General features: G+C 40.4%; 1 protein-coding gene across 2 annotated transcripts in view; it reads right to left on the reverse strand.

Moving 5' to 3' along the window:
* Positions 1-12,843, reverse strand: part of pparab (peroxisome proliferator-activated receptor alpha b) — a 74,444-nt gene that overhangs the window by 13,679 nt on the left and 47,922 nt on the right. Inside the window, exons 6-7 of one of the 2 annotated variants that reach the window (XM_032590469.1) lie at positions 5,873-6,121; positions 2,249-2,412 (exon numbers count right to left, since the gene is read on the reverse strand). In XM_032590469.1, coding sequence (XP_032446360.1) covers positions 2,249-2,412; positions 5,873-6,080 — 372 coding nt within the window. In that variant the 5' untranslated portion in view covers positions 6,081-6,121. Of the gene's footprint in view, positions 1-2,248; positions 2,413-5,872; positions 6,122-12,843 lie in introns of those variants that run through there. The other variant, XM_032590486.1, reaches the window with a different exon arrangement.

Genomic DNA, 12,843 nt, shown 5'->3' on the forward strand with positions numbered 1-12,843 from the left:
ATGGCCCAAGTCAAAGTCCAAATGACAATTTGTGGCGAGTGTTGAAATCGATTAACGATCGCGCTCCGTTCAATCTGATCAAGTTTGAACAATTTTACAAAGAAGAAGCAACTTGAAGCTGATTATGTGGGAAAGGGTGGCTTTAAAAAGTGTCGACTTGTGGCGGTAAATGTAGATGCATGCCACACTTAAAAGATCTGAAAAATAATTTAAAAAAATAATCTGAAAACCAGTTATTCTTTACCTCACACTATAAGACATTACCTTGCATTGGTCTGTGAGATAAAAATCCCGTTAAAAAAACAAACATGCTTTTCTATTGCTTATAATTAAAAATCTGCATGAAATCAGGGCTTCAATCAAACCTGCCTGTCAGATGAAGCCGTTTGACCTGCAGTTGTAAGTTTAAAACCCTAAAGAAGCAAGGTTTTCTGACTGATCTGACTCAGCCCGGGTATCGGCTGATGGAAAAAGAAGGCGTGTGGGTTTATTTAGCAACAAAACAATGTCATGTCAATGAGCTGCGTCTTGATGATTTTTAGACGTCGCTGAAGGTTTGGTGTGCACAAACAAGCCACAGAGTGACGGTTTGGTTAAGATCAACTGCACTTCTGCCTTTGGTGGCTTTGATCAGGTCAGGTTTACTTCAGCAAAGCGAAGGTGTTGTTGCTTCTGCAGCGTCACACAAACATATTTCCTACACGTGACTTTCTACTATAGGAAGAGGTTAACGTGATCAAGTTGACCTATGGCTTCTGCGATAAGCTGTTTTACAACACAAAAACACACATGCTCATGCCCACACACACCCACACCTTGCACACCTCTTGAACATTTTCCACAATAAGAAACTTTAGTTTATTGTAATGGGTGTAGAGTGACACAAATACATCTTATTAAACGGTTTTTATATATAAATTTCATCAGTGCTTTGCAGAAACTGAACAGAACAACAACTGCAAGTAATTTTTGGAATTTATAGATGGAAGTTTATCCCCCATTTTACATTGTAATGTAAATGACGCCCAGTCAGATTGGATGGGAAGTCTGTCGGAACGTCCGTTTTCAAGTCTTGTCACAAACTCATCTCAGAGTGATGGAGGCAGTGGTTCCCAAAGTGTGGGGCACAGTGCCACTGCAGAGGCGGTATGCGGTATGGATGAATTAAAAAAAACAAAAAACAAAACCAGTTACACAAAAACTGTTTCACTGTAAAGATGGTTTGTAGTTTGTTTTGTTACAACCTGAAGTGTGAAATAAACTTCAGTGGAGTTTGAAAACAAAATATGTGTATAGGTTTATGTCGGGTTGAACGACGCGTGTGCCGATGTGTTGATTTATTTTTTCTCTTTGTTGGGGAGGATTTTATTTAATCCATTGGGGGGCCCAGAAGAAAATCTTTGGGAACCACTGGGTAGAAATATAGACCAAAGGTCTGCAACCTTTATAATTCAATAAGATATTTTTGGCCTTAGTCTGGTAAAGTAAAACTTGTTTAGAGCCACAATTTTTGATAAAAGACCTAATTTTTGACTACTATCATAGGGAATTTGTCATAGTTAAAGAACCATAATTTTATTCACATTTTTAGGTTTTAAAATAAAGAAAAAACAAACTTTTGCAAAAAGGATTATGCATTTACTGCATAATTTGGGATTATGGCATTTGTTTCAAGTTTTGTAGAAAAAGAAAAAGAGAAATTGCAAAAATGTTGTGGAAATTTATTGCAATTATTCCATGAAAAATAAAACCCGCTGCTAATTGCTAATGCCTGCATTCGTCTGTATTTGTCTATATTCACACATATTAGTTGTAAATAGTTATAAAGATTCCTTTTATTAACTGACACATTTCACATAGAAACCCGAACCTGAACACAAAACTGTCTCACTGCAACTAAAGCTCTAAAAGACTGAACGATTTCTTATTGTTGTCCTTCGTTTTCTCTCAGAAATAGCCCTGGGTCGTTCTTCAGCGAGACTAGTGAACAGTTAACTGAAAGATTAGCGAGCGAGTCCAAGTGAAGCTGAGCCCGATATTTTAGAAGTTGCATCAACACACGAGTCACAGGACAGGACACGGCAGAGCGGTCAATAACGCTCTGCTATTCAGCTTTCCTTAATGTTCTTTGTCGCGTCATTGGGTTTGATCATTTAGCAAAAAAACAAAAAAAAACAAAGAGGAAGTTCAGTCAGGACTCCGTTTCTAATGTTTCACTAACGTCTTCGCTAACGATGCAGCGACTCACCTTGCAGCCCTCGCAGGCGTGAACGCCGTAGTGGTAACCCGAGGCCCGGTCAGAACACACGCGGCACTCCAGATTGAGCGAAGAGGAGGAGGACAAGAGCTCCTCCTGGGTGGGAGCCATCCCGCAAACAACGGAGGACGGGCTGGACGCCGGTGTCAAAGCGTCTGCAAAACACACAAACACAGTGACTGTGGCGCCGCACCGCAGCTTTGACAACAAATGTTTTAAAAAAAAAAAAAAAAAAAAAAAAAAGAAGTGGGAGAGAAACTGATTTCTAAAAGACGATATATCCAAAGTAGGACAGGAACGATTTAGTGATGAATCGATTACTGATGTAGAAGTCAATTAGTTTAATAATAGATTAATCATTAACGCGAGCATACAGTCGGAAAAAAGGCTATTTGCTAAAAAAAAATAAAATAAAATTCATAGCAGAAATTAAGCGAAAATTGTGCAAAACAGAATTTAATTGTTTATTTGCGTCTAATATATTTCTAACTTGGTGTAAAAAGGCTTAAGTGGTTAAAAGTAACATCTGAAGAATTTTTTATTTGATTAAATCGATTAATCATCATGATAACCGATAGAGTAATCGCTTACTAAAATAACCGTTAGCTGCAGCCATAAATATTAAATAAATATGCTCCTAATATAAAATAGAGCTGAAACGTTTAATCGGATTAACAGTGACTTATTGTGATGAATTGATTATTGAAATAGCTGTCAGCTCATTTTTATAATCGATTAATTGTTAACCAGAGAATATAGACTCAAAAGAGGACGATTTACTGAAAGAATAACATAATCAGAGCAAAACATTACATAAACATTTTGCAAGCAAGATAAAAACTCTTCTTTGTCTGTAAATATGTTCTACCCAGAACTGATTCTGTGAAAAAGTTGACCGAGTTCAAATTCTGTAAAGAAACTAAATCTATCAAGCACCCTTTGATATTGAAATATTAATCAGTTAATCCAAAAAACAGTCAATAGATTAGCCCTACACTGTACTGATGTTAAGACAAGCAGGAAAGGCTGAGCTTTTCGCATGCCGACGTTGAATTCTTTAGCCACAAACACGCAAAAAGAAATACCAGGTTACTGCGTTTCAGGCAATAAAATGCTAATTTTCGTATTTGAAAAAGGATATGAATGATTTGTTTGGTTGCATCATTTAATACATTTCTAATATTGCATATAAAAAGGGGACTAAATGGTTAAATGAAAAATCGTCATTATGTACCAATTTTTTTTTATCCAATTAATCGTCAGAATAATCAATTACCACAATTGTTAGAATAATTATTTATTCCACATTTTGTACTTCTGGAAGAGAAATTGGCTAAATCTGTATCAGCAGGTCACAGCAAATTAAATAAAAAGAAACCCCACAAAACTGCCCAAAGCAACTCCATATGAAACAATATTTAACACAACAATCGTGTTTTTGCCTTAATCCACAGACAAACGTCACTACACCCCAGCACATTAGTTCAGTAATAACCTCAAAATATTTTGAAACAAACAAAAAAAAACAACTATTTCCACTTTAGTGAAAGCATTTGCTGTTCTGTTCTACCAGAAAAAACAAACTGTAAAACTCAAAGATTATTGACCTCTTTCCCCCCAAACAAAGAAACTTTGTTCCATGATAGCAACTATTTATACTGAGATCTCAGCATGCTAGCTGCGACAGCCATTACAGTGTTAAACAGAGAGCAGCTATGATCAAGTCACAGGACTTTACCGCGGGTTGCCAAAAACACTCATCTATTTGCACCGCCTGAGCGGAACGTGGTTGGCAGAGCCTCCTCGGTGCCCATAAAGCACCGGCGAAGTGGTGCAAAACAGTGGCTCTAAGTCAAGCCACATGAGTTTAGGTGAGTGCTGCCAGGCTGGGGATAAGCAGCATTTGGCAGCGGCCTGCGTTCCAGCCTCGTGCAAATCCACATGTTTCATCTGAGCGAGGACATGGAGAACACGCCAGCTCCGATCCTTCACCGTCTCTCCACAGATACATCATAAAAGCTGCTGAACCCCCTCCCGGTGACTCTTCCATGACATCATCGGCATTTCTGCCATTGCTTCCACCGTCTTCACTGCGTTGGCTGGCCTGCGCTGACCTTACACCTGCAGTGTGCCGACAACTTTTTTCGGCAGATTCGCCAGACTTCCGACGTCTTTTAGTAGGGAGACGCAGCAGCGAAGCGGATGTTTCCTGAGAGATTGTGCAGGGTGGCAGAGGAATGTGTGAATTCCTCACCGAAGAAGGGGGAGGAAGAAAGAGTAAGAGACGAGAAAGGAAGCTGTGAGCACAGGAGAGAGAAGGCACACAACAGGAACGAGGGGGAGTGGGCCAGGAGAGCGACTCATTGGGTGATTCAGAAAAAGACTGCAGTTAATCTAAACCCTTTTTTGCTAACAGGCATTAAGATGTAGGTCAGTAGAAGAGGCTGAGCAAGAAAAAATAATGGACTGGGAACGCATTGTAGTGCAATCTTAATGTAGATTGCACTACTGGTGCGTGTTTTCCCTGAGGTAAATCAACTTTAAGACTTTTTAAAACCTTACAAATGCCTGAGTGACATTTTTAAAAAAAAAACTATAAATACAAGGGATTCATATGGCTTTCTACAGTCAGTGTAGTGCCAAGTTTACATTTTTTTATTTATTTTATTTTTTTTAATGAACCTAGGCTCATATGAGTTGACAACAGAAGTGAGCCAGTGGTGAAGACGAGCTTGTATACGTAGACATGCTAACAAGCGGGCTAGCGATGCGAGATAAGAAAGTTGAAAATGTCAACCTTTTTTTTTTTTTTCCCTGTCGATGCTATTGCGTCACATGAGCGGCGACGGCTTTTACCTGTCGCAGTCGTTCGTCGTCTCTCGGGCGTTGAGCCTTTTATGGAGCACCTATGATGGAGCTAGCTCTTCTAGCTAGCTAGCTACTGAGGGTGGGGATATTAGCCACTGACGGCAGACTCAATCGCTTCAAAACACATAACGCAATGAAGATGTCGGGACACGACTCAAAACTTTTCCCTGACAGCACAGTTTCATGAGAATAAAGAAAAAAAAAACTACATGAAATTAAATAGTCCTGATTAATTTAAGACCAGTGATTAATGTATTTAAGGCCAGTTATTTTATTGAAAGTAAAACATTTTAAAGCCTCAAGTTTAGATATATGAACTTAAAACTTTTTAAGAATGCCGCCCTGTTCTATGAACATTTCATTGGCATAGATAAGGGAAAAATGGGGAACATTTTAAAAAACTCTGCTGTTTCAATAATGTTATCAAAAATATTACAAGGGACCAGAACAAGGGCTATTTATACCCCTTGAACAAGCCCACAACCAGGTATTTTGTGTATTTTAATTGGATTTGACCAACCAACTCAAAGTAGTGCATAATTGTGAAACTGTGAAAAAGAAGAATGCATGTTTTTTTAGTATAAAAATAAAAATCTAAAGAGATGTTAAAGCCATGGGAAGTCCCGTTTGCATTTTTTCACCTCCCGTGTAGGTATGAAAAAGTGCTAAGGTCAGAAGAGAGGAATATTGAACTTCTTGACCATCGTGCAAAAAGGTAAGTGTGGAGGACTCTTCTGCTTGCGTTACCTAGGATACTGGAACCTTCAGACCCATTGTGGGAGGATTGGTATTCCGGGACGTCGAGGGAGCTGAGGGCATCCTCGTCAATGGATGAGGGAATGTCCTGAAGTGCCTCCATGCTGCCCATGAAATCGTCATCACCACACAGGGGACCATCCAGCACCGAATCCTCCAGAGGAGACGGGGGATGGTAGTGGCTCTCTATGTCGACCATTGTGATGGAGGAGCGTGCTGGTGGCGCCGTCACACATGAGACTAAAGGCCAGAAATCAGAAGAGAGGAGAAAGAAAGATTATTCAGACAGATAAGACTAAAACATACTGGCACACACCAATGACGATGTATTCAATGTTTATTCTCGCCATCTAATGGGATTGTGGGATTTTCTCTTTGTCTTGCCTGGAAAAAATCCGCAATAGAGGAAGGGTATTTCTTTTCTTTTCACATCTTGAATTTTTCTAGATAAAGTTAGATGAACTCCTGTGTGGTAATGTGATAGAAAGTCACCTGCACATTAAATCCAGTCATCAACGTACTCACTACCAATCATACAACAGCCAAATGTTATTTGTATTATAGCAAATAGGAAACCAATGGGAACAACAGCAACAACAGCAAATCAGTCACGTAACAGCCATGTAAACCACACTGCATTGTCGATGGACGACGAGGTGAAGACGGTTCGTTGACAATGCGCCGTCATTGTCAACGCCAGTAGCTACAAATCAGACTAGCTCAAGAACATTGCATGGAGAACTACATAGAATAGGTTTTCATGGCCAAGCATCTGTAGCGAAGGCTTAAATCACCAAGAGCAATGAAAAGTCAATCTTGCTTTGCATGACGCCATTGGACTTTACAGTAGTGGGAGACATACTCTCTCTCTCAATTGCCTCTCTGTCTGGCAATCATATGGATGAGTCTACGAGACAGACCTTCCTCGTCCAACATCAGTGTCTGGCTTCACAAATGGAACTCTGGAAAACAAATCATAAATTCCTATCAAAACAAGCCTAAACCTTGTGGGAAGGCGTCCAAAAAGAGTTGAAGCTGTTACAGCTATAAAGAGTCGGCTAATATCATATAAAACCCTACCTGGGTTTTCTCCAGTGTGTTAAAAGCCTGGTGGGCCACCAGGCTTTACTTGCATCCCCACTAGGCCAAGCATTGTTTGTTTGTTTTAGATGGAGTTTTTAATACAAAGTGACAGTGAAGACGGGTTCAGTTACGTTTATAGCTGATGCATTAAACTGGGCATGAGGGGGAAGCGCACCAATTGTGCCGTCCCTGCCCATTGGCCTCGCACGCTATTATTTCCAGATTATGATGCCTGCCCGTGCACCTCTGAACTTTTGTAACTTTTAACATTTCTTTTGTACAAAAACGCAGTGGGCCGCTGGTGGACTGCCTTAGCGTCCCTACCACCTGGCTTGGCAGGTTTTATGGGGGAAATTCTGCCTATGGAGTAAGATTGGGATGTCACTCAATTTCATTTGGGTGTGAAGGTAAGTGACCAATATCTATCAGCATTAACGGCACAGAGTAATGCATTTTTATCTATAAGTGCTCATAAACCAATACCGTATTGGTTAATTCAGCCCTAGTGAGTAAGACACCAAATGGTGATGAACCTGAATCGGCAGAGCACAGAGAAATCTAATCTGCATTATTAGTATCATATAATGGTTTTATACTTCTCTAAGAGGTTCAATCTATGTATAAGATCTACACAGTGCAGTGTGTCAAAGCATAGACAACAGACAGAATGAGGAACTGATGCACAATGCACTAAGACTCTATATAACAGAACATAATACCATTTCTTAAATGTTAATAAATATAACCAATGATGAATGACATCATGCGCTGTGGTACTTCCCATTTTAGTATGACACTATGACTGTATTTAGGTATACATGTCACTGGGCCAGTGACATGTATACCTAAATAGGTTGGTATGTTTAGCTGACGAACTCTGCCGAACAGCTCGACGTGAAGATGGAGAGAGCTACAGAGAGCACTGGACGTCCATGAAGAAGTGGCAGCAAGAATACGCCGTAGATAAATAAGTGTAGCCCCTAAACATTTGCTTGTCAGTCTTCAGTTATCCATTTTCATCAGACGCTGCAAAGAAAATCAAATGAGAGGAGAAGTGTGAAACCAAAAGATGTTGTTAAAATTATCGTCTGTCATGTCACCACGTTTAGATGAACCTTAGCTTGTCATGTAATTTGTCGCAGTTCAAATTTATTTCCTCTTTTATCCACAATATCCGCATGAGCTGTTGTCCTCCTTTTTTCCCTTTCCCTTTCCCTCCACCTCTGTCTTTTTTTACTTTTAAGCACTTTTGGGGAACAGTGGCAAAGCATGAAACTGCTCTCACATATTCAGCATTTCTGTGAAACTTGGGCGCTGTCGGCAGACGGCTGAGATTTCATAAAGGAGTGAGTGTACCGGTTGACGGGATTTCTCCTGACTAATTCCTTCCTTCCCCACAATCCTAATGATTACTAAGCTTTATGAGGTTTGGGTTTCTAGCCCAAATACAGTAGGTCCAGTAGACATAATAAATTTATTATTTAATGTATCATATTTATGTGTGTGTCAAGGAGCAAGCGTTCGCGGTTGTAAAAAAGTTTACCTTTTCGCACAAATTGTTCGGTGGACATTCGCTTCGAGTCCGCCTCGAGCAGGCGCAGTCCTCCGAAAGAAGCATGTCTGAGTATGTTGGAGGCAACATGAAACTGCTACTGCGCATGTTACGCAACAGGTCGTTGCTAGGTAACCAAAGAGCGAGTGATTGATGCCATAGAGATGAAACGTATCATTATCGTTTTATTGCCCAGCCCTCTCTGCCGGTACTTCTTCAAGGGACGAAAAATAAAGAGTTTGGACTAAAATTCATAAATATAACTGTCCATTAATAATCAACTGATTGGGACGAGACAAATAAATGGTGGTAAACATTTTTTCACATTACCACAGCAAATTTTATGTGACAAAACGCAAAAGGACAACTAGCTTTTATCGCCATGTGTCACAGTGGGGATGTTTCACCGCATGAAACATCAGCAGTATCAGATAAAGGAACATTGAATAGAAATCCATGCCAAAAATAAATAAATACATAAATAAATAGGAAGTAAACAAAGGAGTAAGTAATGGGCCATCACATAATGATGTGAAATTGAAAAAACTTTAAGGGGTATGAAAATGTTGTTTCATAATAACCGTTTTCACCTGAAAATTTATACAAAACACATGTTCATAACTGAACTCATGACACCTCCCACCACCTGATAATGGGCCAAGCTAGCCTCATGTTTCCACCAACAGGCAAAGGAATGTAAACACACACAGAGCAGATTAGCTGGAGTCCGGAGAGGTTTAGTCAATGTGGTTTGAAGACAGACACACACATATGGAGAGGAATGTCATCCAATGTCATTTAGCAGCAGGACAGTGGGCGATTGGTTATGGTTGCATAAAGGTTTTTGCCTAACAGATTTACATGTTTGTGTCAACTAAACCAAGACTGCTAAGGGATGCAGTGCTCACTCATTAGCTTAGAATTTGACGAGTAGGCACGACTCCAACAAATACATCGAGTGAGTTCAAAACCAGAGGTGAGAGGCTTGATTTGGCACACTTAAAGAATAATTGACCAATTATCAATTCTGGAATCATGTATAGAAAAAAAATACTCACAAAGGCCTGCGGATGGTTTACTGTACAACAGGTTAAACTTTGAATTAGCAGTCTAAACCGATAATCATATCGCTGTCCGTGCAAGCAAAGGCTAAATTTGATGGGTTTCTACGTATAGCCCACACAATATTCATCTACAGACGAGACAGGAGAGCTTTAAAACTCTACTGCATATAAAAGTAGTTATAGTGTGACATTGGCATAAAGACAGCTGCTTGGTTCCCCAGCACAAAGAGACACAAACTAGCTCAAAATGTGAATGTGGACCTTTAGGAAAGTAAACGTCTTCAACAAGGATTGCAATCTCAGTTTAAACAGTAATTGTAGATTACTTTAAATCTCTACAGATGGCCATATGTCTAGAGAGGTTGATGATTATAGATTATTTCATCATCTCCAAGAACTGATGAATTTAAGGCACTTTGGTAACTCCGTAATTCTGAACTTCTGTCATCGGCGTTTGCTTGTGTTTTTTCTTCAAAAAACGAGCACTATTCAACTCAAATAAATACTACTCACTTCAGGTATATTGCTGAAATGTTCTTGAGACTGAGAAATAAAAATAATGCTGACACTGTTGCATATGTTTTTGATGTGAAGTTTGTGAAACCCTAAAAGGCAGTGCACCCTTCCGATTCTTTACTTTCTTGATTCATCGACTTGAGTTGAATCAAAGCATTTACTCAACGCTAAACATCCACGCACGTAATGCACACCGGCATATTTAAAGTGTGAGCTTCCCCCGTGAACACCGTCATTCCACCCTGTGCAAAGACAACCTATTTTGGCAAACGAGAAACGATAAAAGGCGCGTCGGGAAGTACAACCATCTTACCTTAGTTAATCAAAGAGTTTCACGTTTTCTATCCAGCGTTAAATCCCTGACTGCATGACGTCTACCTGCTTAGAAGAGCTTGTACAATGCTTCATTGTCGGTCCATATGTCTGACTGCATGAAGGGGCCACAAGTTAATGTTTAATCCATCTATCTTGTGGCCTGAGTCCCACCAAGCCTGTGAGAGGAAGGACCCCGAGGGACAAAACAGAAGGAAGAGGGGCCGATAGGGCTGTCCATGTGTCTGAAGAGTCCACAGTATGAGTTCAGTCTGGACAGTAAACATTCAACCCAAGCCTTATCACTTCACTTTGATATACTGGCAAGCAGGCCCTTTTATCGTTATGGAGACTGAGCAAAGTACAGCCAGGGTAATTGACACTTGGCTTTATTATGTGTGGGGTGTTTTTTTATGTTTTTTTTCTTTTGTGGCAAATGAGCCACAATACAAAAAGAGATGATAGAATCCTTTCAATAGGAAATGTATGGTTTAAACACACAGCGAAGAGCTGATATTACACTTGAAGACCCCATGCTTGTTAGTTCTGATATGAACTACATGTATTTTATTTTTAAGGACTCAAAATGGAAGTTATTTGATGCTGAGGAATCAGTGTAACGATGGGTATACTTTAATGCCCCCCTGGCCAAGTTGGTGCCTTATTCCTGTCTTGAAGTGTTTAGTGACAGAGGCTTCAGGAGCCGCCACTCACAACATGAGCTACATTTCTTGCGTAAAGCCGCTCCTTCACCAGCGTGGTCAGAAGTTTCTCACCTGGTTTGATGAGGAAAATAGCAGTGGCGCTGCTTCATTTTGAAATGAAGTTCTCAGAGTCGGGAGGAAAGTGGAAAAGTGTCCTCGGCGAAAAGCCTTCACCGAATCACTGTATGGAAATGCTCTTTTTATTTTCCTGCAAAACTTGTAACTTGTTCACACCGATAAAAGAACCAATACCTGCTTTAGTGAAAAACACTATCCCGGTTCTTTATTGGCCAGCTGTTCTAATTGGAAACCCCTTAGAGAAGCAATGCAGTGTTGAGTCCAGGAAGAATTAGAGCCACAAGACCCGACAATGCAGACAGCTGAAGGCTGTCATAAAACCAACCTGGGCTTCCTTAACATCTCAACACTGCAACAGACCACACTGATGCAGCAATTTACATAAAGGGACCAAATATTACGCCCAGCACATACTTTTTTGTTGCATCTTGCACAATTTTCTTTTTTTGTTAAATTAATTTTGCCTTTATATTACTTGTAAACCAAACTCGTCACAAAGAACAAAAACAAAATTTAAGAAATGCATCCCTCTGTGAGTGACGAATGGAAATAAAATGAATAATTCTTTTACCAAATTACGGAATTGATTTATCTTGTAATAATATCCCAGTTTATGGACCACCATTTAACACCTGGGACAATTGAAATGATGCGAGAAAGGTTTTCAAAAACTTCTACCAACACTTCAAAGATGCATCAAAAATGATGCACCCGAATCGTGACAATTATGTCACGTCAAGCCTCGACTGTCACATAAATCAACAAGCTGGTTTTAACTAGCGTCCAACACGTGTTTTCGAAGTGCTAGCTGAGAGTAGCGGTCTTATTGCCTGTCAATATGACCTGCATCCACCGCCGCCCTCAGCGGAGAAATAAACAGAGTTACATAAACGCCCCCACCCCACCAACCTCACCGCCGGTGGACCCTGACCTCTGCGCTGACAACGTGTTCACTGCCCGAAATGTTCTCACCAGTGGGGTGAGCGTACAAGCTGACTGGGCTGTCAGAGGACAGGCCGCGGTGTGACCGTGTCAGGTTACCTGAGGGGTCTGCGGTGACCTGCCCGTCGCTCCCCTCCGTTGCCACCCACTCCACCCCAACGCCGCCTGTTTATAGCACATCATTACGTGGTGGAAAGATGGCCTGCGTGTGCCACTGTTGTGGACTCACAACAACAGATGAATGAAAATCTCAGATTGCCGTTATCAAGAGTAGGAAATTGTTTTGGAGCAGCAGCCGGCCCAGACCGTAGGGGTTTGTTTTTGGGGAAGCGGGCAAAGTGTTTCAATAAAGCACAAATAAAGTGGGAAATGTGGCAGGAAGACAGAGCTGGTCAACAATCTCAGCTCAGACTTACATCGACAGACATTTGTTTACAGAGACGTCACAAATTCATTTGATTTGTTGTTTTATTTATTTATTTTGGATGTTTAAAATCTCTTTCAGTTTCACGTTTTAATGTTCATTAGAATTGAAAGATTAATGACCTTTGAGAATGTGTTCTTGCTTTATTATACCATTAACGCCACGTTATTTGGAAATGGTCTCGAATCAGCAATATTCTCGCTTACCGCAATAACCTCTGGGACAATTTATCGTCCAGCAAAATGTGTTTCAGTGACGAGCCTAATCATTACAGATGGGGACAAAAT

Source organism: Xiphophorus hellerii, chromosome 2, assembly GCF_003331165.1.
Source record: "Xiphophorus hellerii strain 12219 chromosome 2, Xiphophorus_hellerii-4.1, whole genome shotgun sequence".
Lineage (NCBI taxonomy): Eukaryota > Metazoa > Chordata > Actinopteri > Cyprinodontiformes > Poeciliidae > Xiphophorus > Xiphophorus hellerii.